Source organism: Lissotriton vulgaris, chromosome 3_1, assembly GCF_964263255.1.
Source record: "Lissotriton vulgaris chromosome 3_1, aLisVul1.2, whole genome shotgun sequence".
In the NCBI taxonomy this organism is placed as follows: Eukaryota; Metazoa; Chordata; class Amphibia; order Caudata; family Salamandridae; genus Lissotriton; species Lissotriton vulgaris.
Window position 1 is genome coordinate 988343959 of NC_141689.1, and position 25584 is coordinate 988369542.

The following is a 25584-nucleotide window of genomic DNA, read 5'->3' on the forward strand; positions in this document are numbered from 1 at the left end:
AAATCTGGGCGCAAAGATTTGTGTTAGCCGCTCAGGTGGTAATCCATCACGATCAGAAGGGTTTTATTGCGGGTCGGTATATGGCAGCTAATACAGAATTTTTGATACAGGCTTTAGATTATTTTAATATTAATTCGACAGCTGCGTGTATTTTAATGATTGATGCAGAAAAGGCATTCGATCTAGTTAATTGGTCAGCACTTTTTTTCTCTCTGGGTCATTTTGGATTCCCTGTTTCAATTATACAAATGTTAAATAATATCTATGAAGGAACATCAGCCCAGATAATTATCAATGCTAAACAAGCTGGAAAGATTAAAATAAATCGGGGAACAAGGCAAGGTTGCCCATTGTCCCCCTTGCTTTTTACTTTTTTTTATTGAACCCCTAGTAACAAGAATAAGGAATAATATTGCTATTTTACCCCCCATCGTCGGGATGTCTAAGTTAAAATTGTTCACCGACGATATCCTTTATCTGGCTCCAGAAAAAGAAAACATCATACGTCTCATGAAGGAGCTCAAGGATTATGAAAAGATAGGGGGTATAAGGTTAATGAGAAAAAAACGGACGTTCTTGTATTGAACACAAGTATAGGTTTTCTTCCAATTTATCTTCAGCCCCAAGCAGAGAAAAGGGACCCGATTAGATACTTAGGTATATATGTGACCGGAGAGTGTAAAAAACTCTTTGCCTTGAATTATATTAAAATGAAGAAAAAAATAAGGAATCTGCTAGATCAATGGTGTTTGCTCCCTTTGTCATTGATTGGTAGAGTGTCACTAGTCAAAATGATTGTATTGCCATTGCTTATATTTTTGTTTAGTAATATTCCAATTAAAGTTAATATTGTTTTTTTTAATGAACTCAAATCCATGTTGAGAAGTTTTATTTGGAACAAAAAGGCCTCAAGAGTCAAGCTTTCGGTGGTCCAACTGGCTGTTGATCAAGGTGGTCTGGCTCTCCCCCATTTCAAGACATATTATGAAGCAGCCTTTTTTGATATTGTGGCAGGATTATTAAGGACTAGACAGACGAGAGATAACTTCTTTCTAGAAAAAATGATACAGGAAGCAGGTTCTCAAATTCCTATCTTTTTAAAAACTGCAAAGCTCCCTAAGAAATCAAGATATAGGACGCTAAAAGTGTATACAGCGAGATTACTGCTCCTTTTTAAAAAACATGGCTCTGATGGCTCTATCTATTTGAGCTTGTCTGAATGTGCCAAAATAGGTCTTACGATAGCCTTGAATCATCAGAAAAATTGGGAACTTTCCGGGTTTAGGGAATTAAGACATCTGTTAGTACAAAATAAGGTTATTAGCTGGCAGGAGCTTTTAGACAGAATGAATAATTCCAGGCAACTTATGTTTTTAGAGTATCTACAAATGGTCTATTTTATCAAAAAAGAGATGGGTGGCCTGTTCATTTCTCCCACTGCCTTGATATCAGCTCTGTACGGAGATAAAAATAAAGGTATAGGATTATGGTATAAAAAGCTCTACTTTGCGAGTTCTTCTCCTGTAATTGATAGACATCTAGAGAAAATAAGCCTCTCGACACAGTGTTTTCTTACAGAAAAGGATTGGGAGCTATTGTGCCATATGGGCAATAAAGCACTTAGGGCGGCTAATTACAAAAGAATGTCTTTTTTATCACGTTGGCTCGCATATTATACCCCAGAGGCCCTGGAGAGAATGTTCCCTTAAGTTGAGAATAAGTGTTTTAGATGTAAAGTTATGGGTCAGGGAGGATGGTGCCACATCTTCTTTTCCTGCCCGAAGTTGGAATCTTTTTGGAAGGGGATATTCGTAGACAGAAGAAGTATTTATTTTTATTTCTTGCGTAGTTGCACGGTCTTTAATCCTTCAAAATTGGAAATCCGTGGTGATTCCATCACAGTTACAATGGTTAAATAAAATGAGAAGAACATGTAATTTCGAAAGAGCTTACGCAGGCAGGGTGGGAGCCATTGCAAGATTTGAAAGAAATTGGCAATAATTTGAGAATCTGGAATTGTTGAAAGGAAGATGATGAGGAGGGATAGGGGAATGTGAACATTTTGCACTTTTTTGTAATATTGCTGCTTTATTATACCTGTTTTTGCACTTTATTGCACTAAGCGCTTTAAAATTGCACTTTATTGGATTATATCTCCTTTTGCAGTTGCACTTTATTGCAGTTTCTGCACTTTTTTGCAGTGATATTGTTTACTTAAAATTGCGTTTTTTTGCACAAGGACTTTGCAAGTTTTTATAACGGTCTCTTTCCCTTTTAATCCTCTCTTTTTATTCCAGTTTTATCTCCTGCAAATTGTCTGACTGTTAAAACTTGATGTGAATAATGTCTTTTTTTTCAATTCTGTACCAATGATTTCCTACTGCCTTGTTCAATAAAATTTTTTAAAAAGAGTTCTACGAAACTCTTCTAATTCTATTTCTCTTTCTTTTTCTTTTCTAAGTTTGCAAATTCTCTTCTTTTCTATCACGTTTTCTTCTCTTGTGTATCATGCAACTAATGTTTAACAAAAGTATCACTATAGCTATGATTATTAAAGGAAAAACTATTTTACCTATAATTGAACTACCAATCTCTTGAAACCAGTGTTTAATGACTGCAAATCTTTTACTTAATCGTTCTGAAAAACTCTCATCTTCTAAAGGTTCTACTTAGTATGTAATTCTGTAATGTTTTTTATATGCATTTCTATATTCTGACTTTAATCAGGTATGTATGTACAGCAGTGTTGAACATGCAAAATTCCACAGACTCCACCCTCTTTTGCCAACAGAATGTCTAGTGCAAGACGATTCTGCATCACCATAGTTCTCATTGCAATAAGTTCTGTATTCACTAATTGAAATACACTTGCAGTGTCTGTTGACAATCTATCAACAATTGTAGACATGTTTCTAATTTTGTTTGCATTCAGGGTTATTCCCACCATAGGTATTAATGCACCAAATATATCTCCCATTATTTCTGTAAAGCTTTCTCTTCTGAATCTATTCAGGTGATTGCCAATTTCAAAGGAAACCTTTGCATTTCTATCCACATGAAATTTTTGGGGAAAAACTAAACCTACATAGCACGTCCCATACCAGTGGTCTGGGAGACTGTAATAAGCTTTATTCCCACAAATAAAATACATTCCAGGAAAAATTGGATCTTTGCCTTCAGACACAGAAGTAGGTAATTTCACACAGATGTAACAATCTTTTGCATCCATCACCCTAACATATTCAGATAAAAGCCTTGAAAAGGTATTGCTAGAAACATCTCCAACAGATCTATCTTGATGAATCTCTGGTTTATGTACAATAATTTTATTAGTCTTATCATTTGTGTCATGATTATTCAAAATTTTACTAGTCGTGTTAGCTTTAAACACCTCTTTTATCTATTCCAAAAGGAAAAATAACAGCTCGAATTAGCCAAACTAAAATTATCAATATTACACATATTGAAGACAATTTGCAACATCTTTTAAGAATTGAGCATCTCGAATTATCATAGTATAAGGCATCTTCACTATCAAAACAGAAGCCTAAAAATAAAAATAAAAAAATGAAAAAATACTAAATATACTCCCCTCTTTTTTTTCAGATAACTTTATTATCTAACAGCTTTTCTTCAACCTTATATCATACATCAAATGTGTTTTCCAGCTAACACAATTTCTTCGACCTTGTGTCACCTAACGCAATTTCTTCCAGCTTGTGTCACCTAATGAATAAAATCAATCATTATCACTTTAATCATCTAAATTATCTTGACTACTATTTACTTCTACTACTGGTGGAATAATTATGTAGGTCCACTCAGGTGATTTGTACTTCTGATTTGGTTTTATTGTTCTCTTTGGCCTGCTGCTGATCACTTCTATTCTCTTTCCTGCTTGTTTTTTCTTATTTAAGTCTTCTTCTTTTTGACTTGTGATCTCATTCACCTGTTCTTTTGCTTTGTTCACTCATTTAAATTTTAGGCCTTCATTTTCATTTGGCCAATTATCTCCTTTTCTTGTTAATCTCCTTTTTGGTTCCGTCAAATTATACTCCACTCTCCAAGCTCTTTTCCTTGATCTTTTCAATTTTGATTCATCTCCACTGTCATCTGTTTCACTGTCTGTGTTATCAGCTGATTCATTAATAATCAGTTTTATTGTGTCAGATTCTTCTTCAGATTCAGGTACTTCTTTACTCGGCAGTTTCACTTTGTTAGGAACAACATCCTTATAGCTGGTACTTGGAATTTCTTCTTCTTCCTCTTCTTCAATTACTTCCAACTCACCAGTTTCAGAATTTTCGTTCCTTCTTCCAAAGTTTCTAATCTGCTTTTCAATACTCTCCTGATCTTGATCTTGAATCACTTCTTGTTCAATTTCCTCTTCCGCTACTTGATCTAGCAGATCTTTATCATTTTCTTCGTCAGAATCTTGTATTACAACTTCATTTTCTTCATTCAATGCTTTATTCGCATTTGAATCTTCCAGATCTCGACTTTCTTGTCGATCTTCAGAATCTGGATTTCTTTCAGGTTCTTCTTCTGAATCTGAACCAGCTGTTGTATCACCTTCGTCGTCTGGATTTTCAGGTGTAGGCACATGTATGGTATGACTAGCATGAATCCATCATTTCAATCCCTTACACTTCACTGCATTTGTTGTGACCAATATCACCTGTCTTGCCTTCTGCCACCTTGGTACTAGGCAATTCCTTTTTCGATGTACCTTTGTCCTTACCCAGTCTCCTGGTAACAGATCATGAGCTTGTTCTTTCTCTTTTGAAAATACTTCAGTTCCCACCTGATGGAACACAGAAGTCACCATGTCAGATAGATTTTTGCAGTAATCCATAATGACGCTATCATTAATGCTCAACAGTTTATCAACTGGAAGAAATGCTTGCCTCATGACCCTGCCCATTAGAATCTTGTGAGGGCTCATTCCTGTTTTTCTATCTGGAATGCTTCTCAAAGACATCAAAACAAGTGGAAGTGCATCTGTCCATTTCATTCCTGTTGCTAGGAACATTTTAGCTATCCAGTTTTTTATTGTACCATTCACTTGCTCAACAACTCCTGATGCTTCTGGTCTGTAGGCACAATATAATTTTTGCTTTATTCCTAGTGCTTCACAAATCAATTTTAGCAATCTGTTTTCAAAATGTGTACCACGATCTGTCTCGATTGACACTGGAAATCCATACCTTGGTATGAATTCTTTCAAAAGCAATTTTGCCACAGTAATTGAATCATTGTGACGTGTTGGAAATGCTTCCACCCATCTTGAAAACAAACAGATTATCACCAAAACATATCTGAGTTTGTTGTGAGGTGGCATTTCAATTAAGTCAAGCTGTATTCCGGTAAATGGACCACCCTCCCGTCCTATGGTTCCCATGCTTACAACAGTTTTTCTGTTTGGGTTGATCTGTTGACAGATAAGACATCTTTGACAAAAGGACTCTGCAATTATTCAGAATTTTGGATTGTACCATATCTGCCTAAATAATCTAATCATTGAGTCTCTTCCAATATGTCCTGGACCATGATACATGCGTGCCATGTCAGAAATCATGCTGTCTGGCATTACTGCTCTGTCATATTTGTAAACCCAAATCTTCTTCTCTTTGTCTGCATCCTGCTTTTAACCATGTGTCTTTTTCCTCATCACTCGCCTCATCTTGCAACTGTTTTACTCCTTGCCAAGTTTCAACTACAGATATTTGCATAAGTGAGTTCAAAACATGTTCATTATCTTTTTTCCGATTGACTTACACATTATGTTTTGCACAGAATTTTGCTATGGAATCAGCATATGAGTTTCCTTTTGTTATGTAATCCTCTCCTTTCTTATGTGCTGTGCATTTAACTACTGCAATTTTTTCTGGGAGCTGAATTCCATCGATCAATCTTTTGATCAACTGAGCATTTCTTATTGGTGATCCCGCAGAAGTTAAATAACCTCTTTGCGACCAAAGCTGGCCATAGTCATGGACTACACCATAACCATATTGACTATCAGTCACTATGGTAATTTTTTGATCTTTTCCCAATTCACATGCACGAATCACAGCAATTAATTCTGCTACTTGAGCTGAACGAATTCCTTTGAGACTGGAAGCTTCAATCACATCTGCAACTGTGCTCACCAAATATGCTGCACTCAGAACACCTTCATCTGTTCTTAAGCATGAACCATCAACAAACAAAACATAATCTGATTCAGGCAACGGGACATCTTTAATATCTTGCCTTGGTTTTGTGCAATACTCCAATACATCCAGGCATTCATGATCAACCTCATCTCTGATTTCTGTTTCAGTAGTGTCAGGTAATAATGTGGAAGGATTTAAATTCACACATCTCGCAATTGAAACATTGTCTGATTCAAGAATAACTTTTTTATATTTTGTCAGCCTATTGTTTGTCAAATGCTGTGTTTTGCTTCTAGTGAGAAGAATTTCAACTGAGTGTTGCACATATACTTTTACAGGAAATCCCATTATTATTCCTTCACTTTGTTCCAAACTCACACTTGTTGCAGCTACTTCTTTTAAGCAGCCTGGTAATGCTTTTGCAACAGGGTCAAGAACAGCTGAGAAATATGCTATTGGCTTTCTCAGTTTTCCATGTCTTTGAATCAAAACTGATAATGCACATCCTTCTCTTTCACTGCTATACAGCTCAAACTCTTTTTCATAATCAGGCATTCCCAATGCTGGAGCTTCACACAAACTTTTCTTTAACTGCTCAAAAGCTTCTAATTCAGTTTTTGTTAAGCTAATTGGGTCTTTTATGTCTGCTTTTGTCAGTCTCTGCAGTGGTTTCGAGATTACTGAAAATCCACTAATCCATTGGCGACAATAACCTACCATTCCTAGAAACATTCTAACCTGTCTCTGTGTTTTTGGAGGTTGCATTGCTTGAATCATCTTTATTCTTTCTGTTGTCACTTGTCTGATTCCCTTTACAATTCTGTGACCAAGATATTTCACTTCTTGTTTGCAAAACTGTAATTTCGCAGGAGATACTTTATGCTCATCATCTGCCAAATGATTTAGAAAAGTAATGGTATCTGTTACACAGTTATCTCTTGTTTTTGCAGCTACAAGGAGATCATCAATATACTGCACTAATGTAGATTTTCCAGGTAAATCCAGATTTTCCAATGATTTCTTTAGCAACTGATTAAAAATAGATGGACTTTCGGTGTACCCTTGAGGGATTCTACACCATGCTAAAATACGCTCTTTGAACCGGAACGCAAAAATGTGTTGACTTTCTGGATGCAATGGAACAGTAAAGAATGCTTTGCATAAATCAATAACTGTATACCATTCTGTATCATGCGGAATTTGATATAAAATTACTGCTGGGTTTGGTACGACTGGGCAACATGGAACAACAATTTTATTAACCTTTCTCAGGTCCTGAACAATTCTAAAAGTTCCATTTGGCTTTTTAAGTACCATAATCGGTGAGTTACATGGGCTACTCTCGACTTCTTTTAGAACACTTTGTTTTATGAATTTATCTATTACAGGAATTACTCTTTCAATCACTTCTGCTTTCATTTTATACTGAGGAATGTTTGGATAATCTGCACCTTGTTTTACTGATATTTGTACTGGGTCTACATTTTTCATCAAACCCATTTTATCTCCAGTGATATCCCAAATTTTTACATTCACTGTGTCTTTTAATTCTTCAGGTCAGTTATTTTTATCAAACACAGGAAATAATTTACTTTCTTCTGCCTCAACCATTGACATTGTTAATTTGTAAAGCCCATCTTCTTCTGGAGTTTGAAGCTCTATACCATCCGGTGAGCAATATATTGCGCAGTTCATCTTACAGAGAATGTCCCTACCTAATAGATTTACAGGACTGCTATCACAAACTACAAATCTGGGCATGTCTTTAAATTTACCTATTTCAACTTCAACTGGTTCAGTTAAATCTGTTTTTATTTGCTGATTAGCTACACCTACTACTTGGATCTTTTCTCCAGAGAGAGGAAGGTTTTCTATTTCCACTGATCTAACAGTAGAACGGGTAGCACCTGTATCCACTAGGAAAGTAATTTCTACATCATTCACTTTACCATTTACAAATGGACCAGATTGATCTACCTCAAGAGTGGCTCCAAGAACACACTCTTCCTCCTCTCTCAGGCACCGTCAGAAGTAATCCTCAGATTCACTCCCTCCATCTTCTTTCATCCAAAATTGTTGACCCATTCGGCACATTTACTCTCGGTGATCTGTTTACCTGTTCACCTCCGCTGAATCCTGATTCTGTACTGTATCTCTGCAAATTTACACAGTTTGGAAGTGGGGGTTGTGGTAACTGACTTTGCTGATTCACTATTTGTCGCTGTAGCTGTTGCTGCTCATTTATCTCATTCTGCATCTGTGGATTTAATGATGCATTTTTTAAAAAGGTTCTTGGCGGATTCTTAAACTCGCGCTTCCAGTGTCCAATTTCGCCACAATGAAAACATGGGAGTTTCTGTTTTAACTCTTCTATATTTCCCATCAATTTTGGTTTATTATAATTACTTTTAAATTTTCCTTGATTCTGATTAACATTTTTATTGCCTAAAGTTGCTATTTGTTGTTCAGACACTTTCACCTGTGCCCACATTGCTTTTTCTTTCAGCTTCTTTTGTTTAGCTTCTATCTCCTCACTACAGTATTTTGCTTTTCTCAAAATATCATCTACTGTGTGTGATTGCCAGCCAACTATTCCAGTTCTTACCATTTCACTAATTTCAGGTCTCAAGCCATATACAAATCTGTATATAAAATGGCTCATATCCTTTTCACTTAGATGCTCATAACCACTGTATTGTTTAAATACCAGCAGTAATCTTTCAAAAAACGAATTTACTGATTCTTTTGATTCTTAAATTGTTCTATCTATTTTAACCCAATCTACTTCTTTTGGGGGAATCTTGTTTTTCAAAAACACAATTACTTGTTCGTGCTTTCTCATTACCTCTGGAGAAGGAGCACCTGTTACTTTATCTCGTTCATATTCTTTACTAGACCAGCCTATAGTAGTTTTACATTCTGTCCAAAGATCTGATGGGACAACTATGTCAAACAATCCTTGAAACTTTCACAAATCTTTCTACCTGTCGATACCATTCTACAGGCTTTTCTCTTAATCGGGGAAAATCATTTGTGAACAGTAGAATGTCCTGTCTTGTCCATGGGACATGCATATACCCTCCTCCTGCTATTTCTCTCATTGGAAACTAATTTACTACTTTTTCCTTTTCTCTGACAGGAAAAGCTAAACTTATTCTGTCTTCATCTCTTTTCTTTGTCCATTTTGCTCTCCATTTACTTAATTCACCCCATTTTCGCAGGATCACAATTAATTCTTTTATATGAGTAATTCTTCCTGAGGTATTCATATTTTCAATGTCTTTTTCAGAGAAATCCACTCTATAATTTTTCTGCAAATTCTTCTGCTTGCTTAAATCTACTTCAAATTCAGCAGCTATATCTTCCAATTGATCATATTTGTTTTTCGCTTTCCATGTTCTGCTTTTACAAATAAATAATAATTCATCATCCCGATATGCTTTCGAACTGTCAGTTCCAATTGTACCAATTATTAATTCCTCTAAATATGCTTTCAACTTTCCAACATCAAGCAATTTGCATTCTGGGGTTAAATCTATTTTACTCAGACTCTTTACCGGAGATCCAGAGTCAGAATCTGCACCAGTTGAGGTTTTACATGACAAACTTTGATTAAAAGTTAAATCAGGCATCATCATTTTTTCTCGATGTATTTCAGTTAAATCTGAATAGAATTTTTCAGTCACTTTCTGTATTTCTGAGTTTAATGGAACACTTAAAGCTGAATGCCTAATTTCTTTTCGATCAAATACTGGAAGAACAGGTCCAATCGTTACAGGCACTGTTACTGCTTCCATGCTTTTAGTCAACTGCTGTATTAATTCATTCGCGGAACGAATATATTCTGAAGTATCTGGTAATCCCTCATACCTTTCTGTTCTATTTCCATTTCTTGAGGTTTCATTTCTTTGAACTGGAGTTTCAGTAAAATTACTATTTTCTCCTGATATATTTGAATTACATCCTGTTTCTACTCTTTCAGATGTTCTTCTATTGCTCTGGTTTGTCTCAGGAGATATCTCCACTCTTTCAGGTGTTCTTTTCATTATTCTGGTTTGTTTCAGGAGATGTCTCATCAATTATTTCTCTTTGTGGGGCACTTGGAGAAGTTCATGTACAAACTGGTTGATAAGTTGGCGGCTTTTTAGTATAAATTTCTTCTAATACCGCATCTTCTGGATCACTTTCTTCACTAATATTATTTTTCTTTTGGGTATGCTTTTTTCCAGTTACCTCATCAATTAATCTCACTGGGTACAAGCCATCACACATGTCTGCACTTCTCCATCAACGCATTCTATCCTGATGTGTTCTCTATCAAGACCTAATCTTGTTCCCCTTTGTATTCCACTACACGTTTGTTGTAATTCATGCATTTCGTCTTCCCATTCAACTAAGGCTTCAAATTGAGTAGGTCTAGGCCTTGGTACAAGTTTCATCATTCTTTCTTTCAAAAGTGCTATGTTAAATAATCCGTCTTCTGGCCATGCTAACACACCATCATTTTCAGTATACTTCATCCAATTCTCAATCCAAAGACAAGTATGATAACCATATTCACCTAACATATAAGCTGCTGGTGTCTTATACTTATGAATTAATCTACCACCTTGCGTTGAAATTTTCTTGTCCGGTTTAATTTTGTTTTTCAATTTCTGAAACCATGAAAGTTTCTTTTTCTCTTTCATGTAATAATAATCCATGTTTTTAAACGATTTCCCTTACTTCTGAAAGATCGTAACAACTTCCTTGTTATTCCGCAACACCAACCAATCCATGCGCGAAACTTACTAATAAACCAATCAAGTTAAGCTTTGTCACTATTTTGCTCAACCAATAGAATTACTGTTTTTCAGGATGAGCCAATCAGCTGTTAGCTTGTCTTGTCACGTGAACCTATCTGTGCGTGAATACTGTGACGTATATTAGCCAATCACAGTGCAACACTTGTGACGTATGCTACCTCTGCAGCTACTCTGTCTCTCACTCCTTACACTGACCCCTCCTTTACAAAAAATTTTCACAGCGCCATATTTACAAAAACTTTTCCTTGAATTCAGTTAATAACTCCACAAAATCAAACCATTTGTCCGTTTCGCTAAAATAAAGAGATAGCTTTCCCAAACATTCAAGTGTTCTTTTTACGTGAAATAGACAACGCTATTTTTCACAGAATATTTCAAATCATCGATAAAGTAAGGTTACTTTACCCTTCTAGCAGGTAATAACTAACTCGTTTCTCTCCAAATGCACATACAGAGATTTTTACACCTCCTTAGAGACAATTTAGAGTTTCAGATCGTACATTACAAATTCATTTACGCACATTCATACGGAAAAATCCCTAACCATTCATACATAAATCTTTAGTAGGACTTTAACCCACCAATAGAAATCCTCACTCGCCAGTAAGATAGACAATGCTTCCTTACCCTTCACTCAAGCTTAGATAAGTTCTACTACTCTTTTCACAGTGAGTTTTAAAACAGGACAGATGTCCCTATACTCAAAAGCTACGATTTCTTAGACAATCCTCATTATACATTCTACCTTTCACACCTAAAATCCCTAAACTTGTGCTGTACGACCACAACACTTGTGATATACGACGATACCACTAGTTTGAAACAGAACAAATGCACTGTGTAACTTCACCTGTCACACTACTTATGCCGGCACAAACCAGGAATTTTCACACTGCTGGAAAAACCTTTCGACTACATACAACAACTAAACAAACTTAACATGTTTTAGACATTAATCCTATATGTTACCATAGTAACCATCCTCTGCTACCAAGTAATTGATCCAGCGCTCTGATTGGAAAACTGTCTCATACACGCTACCTATCACCTCAGTACTCACCATTAAACATCAAACACATATTCAGGCCCATAACACCAATGAGACAATTTCTGAGCAACTGAATCAGGTGATTTGATTAATAACTCTATTCACAAATTATTTACATTATGATATACAAGTGCAGTTTTATCTTTCTTTAGCATGATTTTAAACATATTATCACCCATAAATCAAATCACTTAAGGCGATTGGATCAACTGATGGAAACTAGACCATGAATAAACAAGACTAGCTTGTCTTTTCAAATCTAATTTTATTATCTTTATTTTTTATAAGGAAAAGGCATTTACGTTTTAGAATCTTTATTTTATTTTGCGAATAAGAAAGCAGCATTTAATAAAGAAATTAAATTAAGACTGACATATCGAAGCAAGATCAGAAACATGAATTATTAGCAAAATAATGGTTTCCATTCCCTAAATCTATTTCCCTGTCTATTTCTCACTTCACCTGTAAAAGAAAAATAATTTTAAGTCTGCTGTCCTTACATGCGCCAAAGGTCCATCTGCATGTCACGACACTCAGGAATCGGAAAGTAAGAGTTTTTTCCTTGCTCATTGTGTCAGACTTTATACCTTTCTTTCTAGCTAAACTTTCTACATTTTACATTCTTTCATGAAAATCCGAGCTTTTCATTGGCTGTCCTGTGTCAGTCCACGATAAAGTTATTAGGTCATGTCCGACTCTTGACCAAGTCCAGGCTTTACATAAGCCCTATTGTCTTTTAATTCTGCTTCCTCAAGAAAGTAACTTTTCCTCGAGTTTTGAACGTTCACTTCCTAACCTTGGCAGACATATCAAGTTCCTGTCCTTGGGTCATCTCTCCATGAGCACGTTCAACGCGACCAAAGAACTACTTTTTAATTCACAATGACAATGCAGCAAAAAATCTTCTCCGCTGCGCATGTGTGAAAAGTTCACTCTGGGCAAGCTTTTGCGTCTGCAGCTCTGTCAGCCTTATTTTCTGAACCATCTTTTAGGCCTCACTTTTGGAAACCATTATTAAACAAACACAAGACATCAATTAATTAAAAAATTGAGACCCATTCTTTTACCCTCCCCCTTTTCTAATTAATCCTGTTAATTATGTTACCTAGCAAAGCACAAATAGGCAGCATTATAATTACTTCTCGTACAGCAGGAACTCCATGGGCTTTTATCACGAAAGACATAACATAAGCACATAAAATAAACACATGCCATTAACTTAACTGCCGCATTTAATATTGACAAAGACAATAGACACGGTTAGTTTATTATTTTCTTTTGCGTTTGCAACATAAAGCACATTCGTTTATCCCGCGTGTAATGATAAATGCTTTCTTAAACTAAATTGATTAATAATTTCACCACAAGCTTAATAATCTGGTTACTTTGTTATTGAGAGATTAACTTCACAAGTTTGAACAAAATGTTGTTCCTCACCTTGCTCCATCAGGTATGACTCATTTGAAGGTTCGGTCACCCATTTGATACGAATATTTAGCAATTTCATTGCCTTTTGAAGTCTATGCCATGGATAGGTAAACACCAATGCTTACTCAAGCTACTTTGATTGGATGAAGAGTTTTTAGCTCTTCTTGCAGCAGTCTAGCAGGTAAAGGCTTGCCTTGAATAATGATCAAAGCACTGCTTGTGTGAAGATACTAGAGCATCTGTGGCATGTTTTCCAACACCATTTGATCTTTTTCTGTAATTTGAACCTTGTGGTAGAAACATATTCTCAGTAATGACATCTACTTAGCTTTGATGTGCCTCCATTTTAAAGTTTCAAATGTTGGTCTAGATATTACATTTCATGGAGATAATGAAGTAAAATTAGATCCCAGTGATAAGCAGGGAGCCATTTACATTCATTCTAGAGATGACTATGCAAATAACAGAATTTCCTCCTGCAGTCATTGTGTCCTCCATGCATCACATGAACATGCTCAATAGGAATTTGAAAAAGCCATTCTCCTGCAGACTCATGGCAGGGTTCTCTTCCAGTTTCCCCTCATGAGAAAATTGCTTTTCCGGACTAACTTTCCAGGTTGGAGTTGTCCTTCAAATATATGTGAATACCCACACACTTATGAGTGTTTGCTCAACTGGGTTGACTTCAAAGAGCAGACGTCAATGCTGGCAGATTGTCAGCAGGAGTAATTCTGATCTGTGGGTTCAAATATCCACTGAATCAGATGTTGCCTCCTATAGATCATTGTTTCACATACGGATTCTCCACTTAAGGTGCAAATATGCTCTGATCCATTTGATAGTAAGTTCCATGTCAGTAGTATACATTAAGTTTACCAGTCTGGAATAACGAAAACACAGTGTCTAATTGTCTCTCAGTGCAACAAATTCTGTATTCTGAAAACCTCATAATCTGTAATCATGTCCAGCTCCCAGGCTGTGTCCATGAAACCCTCACTCTTGACATTGTTCATCCTCTTTGCACGAAGATGTCCGATGCACTCTTTTTTAAAGCCTTCCCAGTAAATCCCTGCGCTCGAACACGGGTCAGCAACTAAGTTTTGAAGGGGGTATTGAGTGTGTTTAGCAAGAGTTCTTGATATCCTTAGGCTGAATCCTTACTCATGTAGTCAAAGTCAAGAGTCCATATTATGTAGAAAAATTTCTCTTTATTAATTTAGATAAAAACATGAACAGCCGACACGTGTTTCGCCCCCTGTGGCGATTTGCGCCGGGGCTTTTTCAAGGCTTAAAGGAAGATGGTTGGCAGTCTTGGTTTTGGTGGTGGATCTGGAAAATCTGTGCCTGGTTGTGTGGAGTTAGCCGCAGAAGGGCGAAGTCAGCCATAGACAACAGTAGACAGTGGCATCACAGCACACCTCCAAAATGGCATTTATTGGGACGTTATTTTAAGTTGAAATGCACTTCCCCTTCAGTTCCTGCCGGAAAGGGAAGTCTGGATATGGGGTGGTAGTTCTTCAAGTTATTAACACCTGCCCCTGCTTTCTTCAGCAGCGGAGTCCCCATAGCTTTCTTAGAATTGAGAGAAACCTTCCCCGTTACCAGGGACAGATTTAGTAAGGGCAATATCTCTGGCACCATCAAAGGAAAGATAATTTTAAACACCCTAGGAGGGCAGGGGTCCTCTGGAGAGCCTGATTTCACTTTGGCCATAATGTGCGCTAGGCAGTCTAGGTCTAGTGTTGGAAACTCTGAGAGGTAGCCTACTTGGAAGTCTGGTGGATCCTCCATTGAAAAAGGGCACAAGCTTATGCAGGTGTTACCTATTTCTATTAGGATATCCTTCACTTTTGCCAGGAAAAAACCTGTATCTTATTGCAATCAGCTAGATTGCCAACAGTCCTCTGTTCCTTCTTTTGACTTTGTTACCTCAGCACCTTGAAGGTCTCTTTCTGAGTGTCCTTGGCCTCCTTGATCTGCCGCTCGTAGTACTCTGATTTCTTTGCGATGATTGAGATTTTGTAGAGGGCTAGTTTTGCTCTGAGTTTCTCTGACCAGGCCATCTACCCTGATAAATGAATTTTCATAGTTGAAAAATTGATGAATTATTGGCCCCTCAAACCAAGTGTAAATTTTTTGGGTTATGTAAACATCCTTTCTGAGAATACTGTGGATAACCCCTACCTCCCTGAGATGCCATGTACTCTGCAAACGATGAGAATGAAAGCCCGAAGAATCATCTTGAGAGCATATAACTATCTAAAAGAAAATTGACAGTGCCAATTGATACCTCAAACACAAACTCTTCCCTTTTATGTATCCCCGTTGAATATATAAATAGAAGCTCAGGCTTTGAGTTTCTCTGGCTGAACTGGATTAGTGACCCATGTATATTTGAAGTATAACAATACTATAAAAAGTAATCTAAAGCAAAGCCACACTTATGCCTGTCGAGCTTATTGGCTTACTGTGCAGGGGAGAATCCTTCAGTAGATGTGCCTCATGATCTGTGCATCAATTTCATGACTGGATCTTCGCTGGTTGCAAAATCTCTATTGACTAAAGAACTGTTGTCATCTAAACAAAAATATTTACCACATCTGAGCTCCAAACAGTGTTTAATGACGGTCACATGACCTTCAGGCAAGATGTAGTCCTTTAAAAGCAATTCTCCATCTTACTCAGGGAAAAACTACTTTGGCAGTATATGGTCCGCCACGATTTTACAGTGCCTCATTAATCTTGTTTTTTCTTACCACATTCTGCAGTTTTCCATTACACTGTGGCTGCCATCCTTAATACAGATTTAGTTTGCATTGACATTTTTAAAAAAATGTTCTGTAAGTACTTCTGAATAATTTTCATTTGTGTTTTACTTCAAATACATACAGAGTAGTTTAAATTAACGAACCATCAATGCTTATGATATAAACATGTGCATTACAAATATATTTGTTTTTCCTGTTGAAATTAGTAAACAAGTGCGATTAGGAGTAGACACCAAGTTATTTTTTTAAAGAAAAAGTACACTGAATGACTTTCTCAATGACTTCAATGCTGAAAGATTGTTTTTTCAGGCTTGAAGTGTAAAAGTGATAGCAAGGACAGGCCATTGTTGCTGCTATTACAATAACCACGTCTTTTTCACCCTTCAGTGTTCTTGCAGTAATGATATGGTACAGATATCAATGGATATCTTTGTGAAGAAATTCCAGCCAGAAAAATATCAACTCTGGAAACAAGGGAAAGATGTGTACACTATCGATCACTCCAAGCCTACTCCTGGCATAACCCCGGAGTTGAAGGCGTGGCAACAAAGGAGAAAAAAGAAAAAATCTCGCAGAAGGTAACTGATTTCACTTTTTTCTGAGCAATCAATCACATGTCTAGTATCAATCATGGGCATACCCATCGTTAGAGCAACCAGGGCCCGATTTCCTTGCTTGCATTGTAGACTTCAGTTTGTTGTATCCCTGAGCTTCAAACATGGTTAGTCGGCCCTCTGTACACTACCTTTTTCCCCAGATAACTGGTGTTTAGGACTTGTGCATCCTCTCTTCATCAAGTGTTGTCACCCTTCTATATGTGATGTCCTCACAACCCCAACTTGTTTTAGTCCATCTCATCCCTCTGAGGAAGAGGGGAGGCTACACTGGGTGGAACCTGAGCAGGCCCTCAGTTTCTACATCTTCTACATCGATAGGATTAAGGAATACCACTTGAACGCTCAGCTCTTTGTTGGATTAGCTGGTGCTTTGACAGGAAAAGCAGTCCAGAAACTGAACATTCTGCAATGTATTATCCTTCGTAACAAGAACAAGGTGTTGATTGGAATGCTAGAATTAATCTCAGCCAGTTGCAATCCCTTGGGGCCTCATTTCATTCTTATCCCCCACTATGCCACTGTAGACAAAGACTTGCCTTATGCAAATCAGTACTGACCCTGCTGCTCATGGGAACAGTCCATCCCAAACTGCCATTCAAGGGCCCCTCCACAAGGGACCACAAGCAGGTCCAGACCGGTTTCGACCAATTTAGGTCTCATCAGTCAGGTATAGCTTGATTCCTATGGCACAGTGAGCATGGCAACCATGTCTGGGCATACCTGTCACACTTGAGGTGTTTACTGCAAAAAATAATGTGATGAAAGGCATGTTTCAGTTAGTCTCCACCACCGGCAATTGCTCAGGGCTACATTCTTGACCATCTTTTTTTTGCCCACTTTGCCACTTTAGGCAGAGAACCACTTTACCCTACCGATGAGCCCTAATAAGGCCAAAACTAGTTTGGGGTTACTTGTGTTTCAGTTCAGGTAGGAACTGGCCCGGCAGGTTCAGGCTGGACTGTTCCCAATGGAACAGGGTTCAGACTGATTTGCATATGGCTGGGTCCAAACTGAAGTGGCATGGTGTGCTAAATAGGAATGAACTGGAATGAGCCTAAGTAATTACCAGTGGCTGAGATTAATTCAAGCATTACATGTATCACTTCTTAGTATACTTCAGTTGAACCCTAAGTGGGATGAGTATGCCGAGATGTGGGTGTCTGTGCACATTGTATCACTGGCCTGGCAGTTTGGACTGGACTGTTCCCACTGGTGCAGGCTTGGGGCTGATTTGCATATGGCTGGGTCCAAACTGAGATGGCATGGTATGCCAAAGAGTGATGACTGGGATGCAGTCTTGAGAAATTATTGAGTTTAATTAAAGCATTCCAACCATCACTTTTTCGTATCCTTTGCATCACTGTGTTATGCCTTGTCTGTAAAGTTTCCTCCTGAGAACCTTAGGTGTCATTCCACCAAGTCAAGAGCGGTGACTACACACCCTGGCTCGGGCTGGTCCTGTTTAGGACATCATCCAGGCAGTCACATGGACATTTGTTCATACTTTCACCAGACTGTCCTTTGTTGCCACCCAAGTATGCAGGGAAGGCACATTTTCCCACTTTGGCCTTCAGGATTTCCTGTTTTAAAGTCCACTCCACAGGCCCACCTCCTCTTAGGTAGCATTGCTTTGGGATGTGTTCATAAGGTGAGGAATCTGCAATGAGAAATTTCAATCAAAGATTAAGTTACCTTCAGTAAAGCTCCTTCTGGTGGATGCTCTATCACTAATCGACCTGAAAGCCCTATAGCAAATATTTTCTTCAAGGCTGCAGTGTTGCAACAGTACTAGATGCTTTCGAGTTTAATGGGTAAAGAACAGTGGTCACAAGACCTTAGACATCACAATCAATGTACAAATACATCAAATGATGAATTCATTCAATTGTATATAAAAACATTAAAAACGATATGACGGCACACTGGGTATGTGGTGCTCAGTGCTCATATATAAGTAATACACACGTGTCAATATATGATCAAAACTGCATTAAGTAAGGACAACACAGCCCATTTTATTCTTATGTGTTATCAAATTGGGTCCATAAATTAGTTGACAGCGAAAGAATTGATCATTTGATGTATTTTTTCATTGATTGTGATATCAATAGTGAAGTACTGGGTTTTTCGGAACCCAGTGGTGCCAGGGAACACACCCGAAGACTTCGAGTTCTTCCTGTTTCAGACTACAGAAACACAGAGTCTTCTAGGTGAAGTCAAAGATCATATTTATTGGCTGCAGCCAGTAACAGGTATCCTAGAAGTACAACACGGTGTATGTTCTCAGGAGACTGCTCAATCTTACAAAGCCAGCCTTCTCTTTTTATACAAAATATTATGCTTTAGGCAAACATTCCTTATTTTACAGTTGACCATTCACATATTTTCACTACGAAGAAAAAGCAGAGTCATGATGACAAGCCCATATTTCAATTTGTCCAGCCCACAATCAATTACCCGGCAAGGCTATGTATTTCCATCAGATATCGCCGGACCCCCAATAAAAACGGGCACCTCCTCCTCGTAAAGCAAGTCATAAAGAAAGAAACAGGGACAGGTGTGTGTAAGATTAGGCATGGTTTGTGTGAGATGAAAGGTTTACGATATGTTGTACCTTGATACTAATCTCAGTCGGCCACTGGGCGGGGAACTGGCCGAACAGGTTTGGCTTCAGGCAGTAGAGTCAGCTTGCCCAGGTCACAGAGGAGTCAGTAAAGGTGTACGTGTCCTTCAAGCTCGTTTTTGGCCTTAGTTATCAGGCCTATGTGAGGGCAATCACAAAAAGGCTGCCGTTCACAAAATGGAACCCGAGGGTTCAGGACGGAAACTCCGATTTCAGGGTGATTTCGTCACCCGAATGCGACGGAAATGCTTGTGCATAGTGTTCTAATCATTCTCGGTCTTATGATACCAAAATCACCATGATACGACGATGTTTATAACACGGGTCCAGAATTTTCAGTACCACAATGGTCTTAGGACCACTGTTCTTTATGCAGAAGATTGCCCAAGGTCCCTGAAACCGCTCTGGTCCCCTTGTTACCTATAACCTTGGAGTTTATTGGGGCCACTAATATTTGTGTGGTCATATGTAAGCCACCACATGCTGACACAGCACCATCCAATGGGGCACAGATGCCATAGCACTTTAAGCACATCAACCTGGGGAAGGTCCATCAATTTTGTTCCAAATGATGCTTCAGGGGCTCCATTCGACCAACTATTTCTGACAAGTCACCCTCTTATTCCACAGCAGAAATTAATTTGAATTCACAATTTATCTTAGCATTCGTAGTGCACTATCAGCTAAAAAGAAAAACAAGCATTGGCCAGCTTGTTGGTGTGGCACACTCCAACAGAAGTCAAACCTATTGATTTTGCCAGTGCTTGTATGCCTGGCAGCACTGGGGAGCGAGCGAATACAAAATCCTCTGAAAAATGGATGCTGCAGAAAATAAAGGCACATTTCTGTTGTGTAGCATTGTTTTCTTGAATGCTTTTGTCAGCATTTGAGCTGCGACCACATGCGTTGAAGAAAGTAAATGTGTCGTAACTTTTCTAAAGATGAAAAATACCCTTTTAGATTTTGTCCAAAGTGCCATCATAGACTAGCTCAAAGGGACAAACATTAGGTTTGCAAATTGTGCCTAATCAAGGACAATAATCCCAAGGATTTAAGATGTGACAAAGGTCATCACACCATGCTATGATGCAATACAAACAGGGCTTCTTTAAGCACCTAGGTCTGTGGATCAATGAGGAAATGCTTGATGAAATGGAGGTGGAGGATCCGCACATCCGACACTGGCACACATCCTTCACCAATTGGGCAGCGAGTTGTCAATGGCAGCGGGGCGGGCAGCAAGAGTGATCAAGGGGGGGGGGGGGCAGAGAGTGCGGTGCTCTGCCGGAAGGAAACGGCAGGCCTCCGGAAATTCCCTATTGCGCAGGTTTGGGACACTTTCCTTACTTCCTTTCAGCGAGCCTGCCAGGAAAGTGAGGCGCACTGAATCAACGTGACTAGCCGCCGCAGTATGGACATGTGACGAGCCGGAACTCTGTGACCCTCGCCACCCCACTCCTCTCTCCTCTCCTCCGACCGCCCCTTTGCCCCCCCCCCACACTTTTTCCTGTCTGGCTGCCACCACACCTAAGCCATGAACAACACTTTAACCTCACGCTCACCCACTGTGACCGCGGGCACATCACGCTGTGCCCACACTCATGCGCTCGCTCCCCCCTTGATCACTCTTGCTGCCTGCCCCGCTGCCATTGACAATACGCCGCCGGACCCCCGGGTTGACGGCTGAATGGCTGTGTCATATTGCTCAACACTCCCTGTCCAACAACCATTGCCACCGGCCCTATGGGTTGTAGGCTACATGCTGTGTGAATACGTGAAGGACTGTCTAGAACAATAAAGGTCTTTAAAAAAAAAAAAGTGGAGGATGAGGGGTCTGACATCAAGAAAACAATGTGCTTCTACCTCAAAAAGACACTGAAAGATATCGTGCAAATGCCAAAGAAACATACAACTGTTGCAGAATTGAAGAGGGGCCAAGCTGATGATTTTGGACTTGAACTCCTTGAAATCATCCTCAACGTTGAGGATACCTGCAGTCAAATCGAAAGTAAAATCAAAATAGCCCATGGGTTGAAACATAAAGACAGGAGACAAACTTTCATACTCAGCTACGAAAAGGGATCAAGATTAGAAGAAAGAAAAGGAGTCAAAGGAAAAAGACACATTGATGGCAAAAAGTAAGACTGCCCCATCGCACAGTGCTAAGCAATATCTGCTCAACATTGATGGAAAGCACATTTACGCGAGGCTCAAAATGGAGGTCCAATCCAGAAAAAGAAACAATTTGACTAATCCTTTGTAGGTTGCAAGTTTGCTGCTAGATTAGAGGAGACAGAGAACTTGTTGAGTTGCAACCTTCAACAACCCCTGAACCACAGAATGATGAGTGAGAGCAGTTTGATGATGAGAAAGAATATGAACAACCCATATTACATAGTTGACGGTAAGAAGCTATGTGACAGAACCTAGGTATAGACTCCCCTACCTTTCTAAATTATCACCACCTGATAAAATTTACTTGCAGTTATGTAATGGGCAGCTGAAGCATATGGGATACATCTAGAGGAGGAACACAGAGAAGCATGCTTCCTGCTACAGACTCTACTACATCCCAAAGGAAAATAATGTTTCAGTGCTACACAACAATATTCATTAACAGGAGAAAGCTGGCAAAGAGCAAGCTTCTTAGTGGGGAAGAAATATAAGTGCTCTACACAAGACCTAGTATATATCAGAAGTAATACTTCAGCAGACTATCATTGTCTTGACCAGGGCCGGACTAGGAACAGAAACCGGCCCTGGCACACTGCTCAGCCAGCCCTCCCCCACCCCCCACCCCCACCCTGGGGTGAAGGGGAGTGCAGCAAAGCAGTGTGCGTGGGCCGGTTTCGGCCGATTTTGTTACTGGGGGCCGATATTGCCGACCCCCAGTAACAATAAATGCCCCCCCCCAGGGGTCCAAAACCAGCCCCCACTCTAGCGGCCCACCCGGGAAACGCTTGGTGCCCGCTATGGCCAGTCCGGCCCTGGTCGTGACTACTAGGAAGAGGGCTACAGGTCCAACATCCAAATGGCCACCACCTGATACGAAAAATAAGTAGCTGGAGATCGTGGGGAGGAAGATTGAGTGATCTGCTGCAACACAGTGGATTATAGCAAATAACAGCTACGGACCACAGTAGTGGGAAGTGATAGAAAAGATAATGCTACACCTCCCTAACCAGGTTAAAAATAGAGCAATGACTGTCAACCAGGAAGGTTAGACAGTAGCTAACTCTGGTCTGAAACAACCGTGGATGCAGCAGACCATGCCAGGAAGCAGATATTTAACTGCATTTCTGTAAATGGGGAATTCTCTCATTATGTGTCTCATGCATAAAACAAGAAGTACAGCCCTCCATCACAAAATATGTTCTTCATGGATTAGTCTGGTCTGAGTGACAGTAGAAATTCACCCCAACTGATGAAAAAGGATAATAAAATAGCTAAAACAGTTTTGGGTACTCAACATCATAACTGTACAGAACTAGAGAACATACTACCGAATGTCAAGCTAATAAAATGGCCTTGCTAATGAGAGGAATTACAACTATAAGAACAGAAGATAGAAGACTTCCTACAAAAAGGACCGATAGAGGAGTGTGGCAATGGGTTCCTTCTATTTAGTATACCTGGGGTTTTTGCTTTTTAATCAACCTGTTTTTTAACCGTTACTGTGGGTGATTCACACTCAGAGTCGAATTCTGATAGTTGCATTGGACTGTGTGTGTCTACCACCATTTTTGCCTTTTAAGAAACGGCTGCTGCGACACAGCTGGGGTAAGGGGCACTGGCCTGGTTAAACATGAACACCTCTGCGCACATGCGTGGGCTGCGCAAAGGGTTTTAAGTAGGATGAAAAAACTGGGGGGGGTCTCTCAAAGGGGCATGGCCAATGTACTTAAGGGCGTGGCTTAAAAACACGTAAGCTAAAATTCTATGTTTAGCATAGTGCGCCGCCCGACTTGTATTTTACTGTTTCTGTCATTGCATCCAGATATAAGATAATAACAAGTAACATCATACATACAAGAAGTCAGGACTATTGGCTTTGTCACTGTTTGTTAGTTGCCTATAATAAATAAGCGAGTTTGCAAAAACAACAGGTGATGGACCGAATGAGGATCAATGTCACACAATCAACCCAGTCAAAAGATCTGGGTCCTAATCCATCGTTTTTTTGCACTCCACACCACCCTGGGTTAGACAATGGCGATATGCAAATCAGCTCTGACCCTGTGCCCCATGGGAACAGTCCAGTCCGAACTACAAAAGCCATGTACTTCCCAGAACGGAATCAAGCATCCGAGGACCGGACCGGTTTCGAGGTAACACCTCTCATCAGCCCGGCTAGCTTGACTCTAGTGGTGTGGAGTGCCTGGGACCCACGTCTGGGCATCCCCAGTACACTTATAGCGAGTTTGCAAAAACAACAGGTGATGGACCGAATGAGGATCAATGTCACACAATCCCATGGGGCACAGGGTCAGAGCTGATTTGCATAAAGCCATTATCTGACCCAGGGTGGTGTGGAGTGCAAAAAACGATGGATTTAGGCCCAGATCCTTGTACTGGGGTGAATGTAAGACATTGATCTACATTCTGTCCATCAAATTGTTTTTTGTAATTTTCTCCCTGAGTGTACTGGGGTAGCTCAGACGTGGGTCCCAGAGCCTCCACACCACTGGAGTCAAGCTAGCCGGGCTGATGAGAGGTGTTACCTCGAAACAGGTCCGGTCCTCGGATGCTTGATTCCGGTCTGGGAAAGATATGGCTGTTGTAGTTCGGACTGGACTGTTCCCATGGGGCACAGGGTCAGAGCTGATTTGCATAAAGCCATTATCTGACCCAGGGTGATGTGGAGTGCAAAAAACGATGGATTTAGGCCCAGATCCTTGTACTGGGGTGAATGTAAGACATTGATCTACATTCTGTCCATCAAATTGTTTTTTGTAATCTTAAAATAAATAAGCAGCAACTATGGCTTGTGTATAATATTAAAAAAGCTTCCACTTAAAGACCCTCACGACAACGGTGCTGCTCCTGAGTTTCAAAAAGAGAAGGGAAATCCAGAGAGAAAATGACTCTCTTTAAAGGATTTCCTTTCCCCTACAAGGCTCGCCTGGCATGACTTCATGCCGCAACTTCTCCACTAGTGAGAAGTGAGCAGTGTGAGCACATGCACATCGATATGCCTGCTGTCACTCCAGTCCGCAAAAAACACGGACTGTCTGTGCCAGGGCACAAACAGAGTCCAATAGAGACCCGTTTCGAGGCCGCCTTTAAAAAAACTGCCAGTGCTCCGACCCAGTGAGACCTAGCCCACTTAAAACCCTGGCTGCGCGTGTGATACTACAATCATGCGCAGCCTAGTAGCGGCACACACTTAACATGCCTCTGGCAGTTTTAATCTACTAAGTCAACTTGCCAAAATAATTGCTTTTGACAGACCTTCCTTTTAAACATTAACAGGTTACTAACATGTATGCCTTATTGCCTGTAAAGCCAGGGTGTATGATATTTAAAAATAGGACAAGTAGAATTGAATGTTAAACATGTCCTTACTGTGAAATGTCCCCCCAAAAATATTTTCAATGTAGCAAGGCTGGCTCCTACCATAGTAAATCACTGGGCTACAATGTTACATTTATTAAATGCTAAATTCGGATTGGTCGCAGCTAGATAGACCCGTTCACTCATTTTAAGTGTAGTTTAAAATCCTCCTTAGTGGTAAAGTTGGATTTTCTATTCTTATTTTGAAAATGGCACTTTTTAGAAAGTTGGCATTTCCCAGTCTAAGTTTTTGCGGTATTTCTGGGAGTTGTCCGATATCTGGGCTGGTGATGGCTTTCCCACAGGGCACTGTGCATTAGACCAGATAGGAGACACAGGGGCTGGGGTGCAGAAGGGAGTGAGACTTCCTGAAAACAGCATGGCTGGCACTAGGGTTAAAAGTGTCCTCCTGAGGAGGATCGCACGCAGGAGAGCCGAAGACAACGCCGAAGACTAGCCAAAGAGTAGCCCGTCTGCGCCCGTCCGCGACAGGACGGGGCCAGGGGCCACCCACTCTGCCCCTGTTACTATGGATTGCCCCATGCTCACCCCTTGTATCAGGTATGCACCACATGCTCTCATGG

At 39.7% G+C, this 25584-nt stretch overlaps 1 protein-coding gene across 2 annotated transcripts in view; it reads left to right on the top strand.

Moving 5' to 3' along the window:
* The window catches only part of KDM4C (lysine demethylase 4C), a 2012700-nt gene that overhangs the window by 982183 nt on the left and 1004933 nt on the right, over positions 1-25584 (top strand). For both annotated transcript variants that reach the window (XM_086961357.1, XM_086961358.1), the window contains exon 9: positions 16595-16785. In XM_086961357.1, coding sequence (XP_086817483.1) covers positions 16595-16785 — 191 coding nt within the window. The remainder of the gene's footprint in view (positions 1-16594; positions 16786-25584) is intronic.